This window comes from Nannospalax galili, unplaced genomic scaffold, assembly GCF_000622305.1.
Source record: "Nannospalax galili isolate Female #2095 unplaced genomic scaffold, S.galili_v1.0 scaffold858, whole genome shotgun sequence".
NCBI classification, from domain to species: Eukaryota; Metazoa; Chordata; class Mammalia; order Rodentia; family Spalacidae; genus Nannospalax; species Nannospalax galili.
The window spans coordinates 167,428-171,569 of record NW_008341877.1 but is presented as its reverse complement, the minus strand read 5'-3'; the positions used below and the strand labels follow the sequence as shown (position 1 = coordinate 171,569).

General features: G+C 42.4%; 1 protein-coding gene across 1 annotated transcript in view; it reads right to left on the bottom strand.

Moving 5' to 3' along the window:
• Positions 1 to 3,123: 3,123 nt before the first annotated feature.
• Positions 3,124 to 4,142, bottom strand: part of LOC103737699 (aldehyde dehydrogenase, cytosolic 1) — a 46,398-nt gene continuing 45,379 nt past the window's right edge. Inside the window, exon 13 of the mRNA XM_008837553.3 lies at positions 3,124 to 3,434. Within this exon, the coding sequence (XP_008835775.2) occupies positions 3,362 to 3,434 (73 nt within the window). The 3' untranslated portion in view covers positions 3,124 to 3,361. The remainder of the gene's footprint in view (positions 3,435 to 4,142) is intronic.

Below are 4,142 nucleotides of genomic sequence, written 5' to 3'. Positions count from 1 at the left end.
GAAACCCAAGGTGATGTGGTATGCATTTCTCTCCAGCAAGAAAGTATGCTTGGAGTGAAAATTGTGTAACAGGACTTTCACAGAAGCCAAGTGTGACTGAGGGAGAGACAGTGAGTGTGGCCACAGCTATGATGCCTGTCCAAAGCCTGCAAGGGCTTATACAGCAGCCAGGTGTGGCTGAGAGGCGGTGATGACAGTAGCTGCCACCTAGAACTTCTCAGACCCAAGGAGCCAACTCACGGATACAGCTCTATTGGACCTTGCTAACATTTTATTTTATTATCCCCTTAGCAGCTTATTAATGTCAAGGGGTCTGTTCTCTCTGCCAATTAAAGAATTAAAAGGCTAGAAACATCTTTAGGCATATAGAAAGCAACACATAGCAAACTTTATTAAAATAAAGAAGCACACATATACATATTCACACAGAGAGAAAGATTCTCCACTTGTAGGGAGGGCATTCACAAACCAAAAACTCCAAAGCCTCCAAGAGGCCTTGGGCCTTTTAAGTGTTTTTGGTGGTAAGGGACAGGTCCCCGCTTCCCTAATTTTGGGTGGTCAACTTAAACAAAAAAGAGAAGGCTGGTAGGTTACAGTTTCAAACTATGTCTAGGACTGGCCTTGGTCTTGTCTGAACTGGTCTGGACTGGACAGCTGGAAGAGGAGAAGGAAGAGAGGCCCTGCCCTCAGGGGAAAAGAAGCCTCAGGCCTTTGTGTGCATGGAAGAAGACAGTTTACCATCTTTGCTGCTTATCAGTGGCTCTCTCTGGTTGAAGGATTTAATCCCTGGAGCCCATTCCTGACATCAACATTAGGTCTTTGGAAATCCTTCTCACCCCCTGTAAAAGGTTTCATTACATAAGTATTTTAATGCCAACCTGAGTTTCTTACAGATTTAGAAAAGCATCTTTAAAAAGAAACCTGTAAAAACAACAAAAGTTTTTTGTTTTGTTTTGTTTTGTTTTTTTAATGTATCTTAGATGTGGAAAAAAAATTCCCAGAGGCCATAAGGTTGTTCAATTAAAATTTCAGTGTCAGAGATATGCTGCCTCGCTGTGAGTTGTTGACCAAGGAGGGCCCTGCAACCCCACAAACTCTAAAGGCTATTGACACTGCTGTTGATTGCATGAGGAACTAACTAGACAGTAAGACCTTACTGCTGAAGACACTGCAGTTTGGTTGCTGGGCATAGAGAAATAAATCTTGGACTGAGTTTGAAGTTCCCTCCTTACTGACTGGATTTCATTGTGCCAGAAGGTCCTACGTGGGCTGATGGGGGAGAAGTCTCACACCCCGTGTACTAAAGTATTCAAACGCCAGGCAGGGTGTGCCTGTGGTACAATATGTCACACATATGGCGGGTAGGGTAACAGATTTCAGATTGGATTTAAAGCCTGCTCCATAGGCAGGATTTCACACCTGGCACTGTAAGCCAAAACAAAATCCTGTGGCTGGGGATATCAAAAGGCCCTAGTGGGGAAACCACTGTTGAAAGTTTTATGGGGCGGATGTGATGTGCCTATCAAACTTCTTTCTAAACATGTCTGCCTATGCACATATATCACTGTTGCGATCAGCCTCAACCAGTCATAGAGGGAAACTTCCTTTTGCAGTGGATGTTGTACAGCAGAGATTCATAACCATCAGTGAAGCTTCTGAGAGCGAGTGCCTTGCTGTGTCACAGAGACCCAAAACTTAGCCATAGATGAAAGTCCATATCACCCCCTCTAAGACTCAGAAAATATTGCAGAAGAGGAGTCAAAAAGAATTTAACAGCAGAGCCTGGTATGCTGGCACACACGTTTCCTAGCACTGGGAAAGCAGAGGCAAAAGGGACTCTGTGAGTTTGTGGCCAGCGTGATCTACATAGTGAGTGCCAGGCCAGCCAGGGCTACACTATCAGATCGTGTCTCAAAGGAAAAAAGCCAAATGTGAGAGCCAGAAAATGGTGTAGCACTGTAGAGTAGTTTCCTCCAAACTGAAATATGCCCTCCAGGAGGCTCGGGACACCGAGGCAAACAAATGTCACGTGTCTGGAAAAGCTAAAAGAAAGGGTAAAGAACTGAAGAAGGAGGCAGCTCTGACCAGCCAAGCTGCAGAGAAGAGATTTCTCTGGCCTCTTTGAGCTGCCTGAAAGTCATGCAGAAAGATCCAGGGATACAGTTGACTTAACCCGTCACCTGTGTAGGGATGGACTTTTTGGCAGTGCAGCTGTTTTCCGTCATTCCTCCTCCTATAAAGAGCCCCTCGCCTATACTTCTGTAAGTAACCGCAATAAAAACATATTGGATCATCAAATTAGACTTTAGTGCCATCTCTTTGATCTATTGTGGGTTCCCCTGTGCGTGCGTTGCATTTCCCCAGGAAGAGTCTTTCATACAACATAGATTCTACCACATGGCTCAGCCATACCACTTCTGGGCACATACCTGTGCTGGATAGCTTTACTTGTCAACTTGACACACTTGAATTGAGGGAGCCTCACTTGGGGAATTGCCTCTGTTGCACTGGCCTGTGGCCATGTCAGTGAGGCATTTTCTTGATTGCTGAGTGTGGGAGGGCCCAGCCTACTGTGGACGGTGCTACCCCCAGGCAGGTTGTCCTTCATTGTATAAGGAAGCAGGGTGAAAACCAGCCAGGGGAGCAAGCCAGTAAACAGCAACCTCCAAGGTCTGTGTTCACCTCCAAGGTCTGTGTTCCGGGTTCCTACCCTGAGGACCTGCCTTGCTTTCCCTGATGATGCTCTGTGCTGTAAGACAAATAATCCCTTTCCTCCCCAGGTTGGTTTTGGTCAGTGTTTTTAATCACAGCAATAGAAAGTAACTAGAATAGAAAATGGTACCAGAAAGTGGGCTATTGCTGTGACAAACCTGACCCAGTTATTTTGGGGAGGACTTCAGAAGTGTCTGGAACATTGGGCTAGAAAAGCAAGTGAGTGCTTAGAGTTTCTTGCTGTGGAGCTTGGAGCAGTTATGCTGAAAGAGTTGTAGACAATGGAGGCCTGGCTTGTGAAGCTTCAAAGGGAAGAGATTAAATGACTAATGACTGGTTTTCTTTACCAAACGAATATTCTAGAGAAGTAGCTACAATGGAAAGTGCATAACCATGACAGAGACAAAGAAATCTTGCATCCAAATCAATCGTTTTTATTTTTTAAGATAGAAATTAGGGCTACATTATTAAAGATTAGTTAGAATAACTACATTTTTCTCTGTGTACCATTAATACTATTTATTTGCTTATGTTTAAGAAATCCAGAAAAGGAAAAAAAAAAAAACATGTATTTAAGCCCAACTACACTGCTAACTGTAGGAGATTCTTAGCCATTGATGAAGAGGTTCTCTCCACTCCTGGAGCTGCTTTATGAGTTCTTCTGGGATATTTTTATTGCAACTGTCTTGAGCTCTGTATATTCATAAAGACCACATTCACCCCTAGAGAAGGAAACAAAAATTATCCATAAACATGACTTTGCACAGCAATGTCAATGAACCAAAATATCTGATTGTTTGGTGTAAGTTTGTTCTTGCTTATATGACCAAGGACAAGTGGTCCTACAAGTAACCAAGGAAAGTGGTTACTACATATGGAGTAGTTCATATAGTGGAGAGCTGACCATAACTTTTCTGGCCCAATATAAATTCCTTTCTGGAAAACAGGATTCATAAATATGTCTTTTATTATAAATACAGTGCACTCTGCTTTATTGTCACAAAATTATCCATTTTTATTTAACTCTACTTGACCATATAAACTGATTATCCAAACCATAACCCAATCCAACCAGAATTTTATCTTACAAATAAGTAATGACATACAGAACAGGTTGCAATGTACGATTATTCAAGAGTAGTAGAGCAAGTCATCATGGAGCTGATATTTGCTATTTGCACTATCACAGCAGTGCGCGTAGACAGCACCCATGCTTCCACTTCATTCAAACATGTTCTACTGTTTTGAATCTGCAGTTTCAAAAGGTTTTTTTAATTTTTTTTATTTTGGGCAAAACAAAAACCTAATCTTTGTTAATAGGGTTTTCTTTCTTTTTGGATTGCTTGCTTCTTGTTGTTAAGGAGGAAAGAAATTAAAGACTGGCCTGTTTCAGGCTTTGAGGACTTAAGTAGATGTTGGCTTTCTCTTTT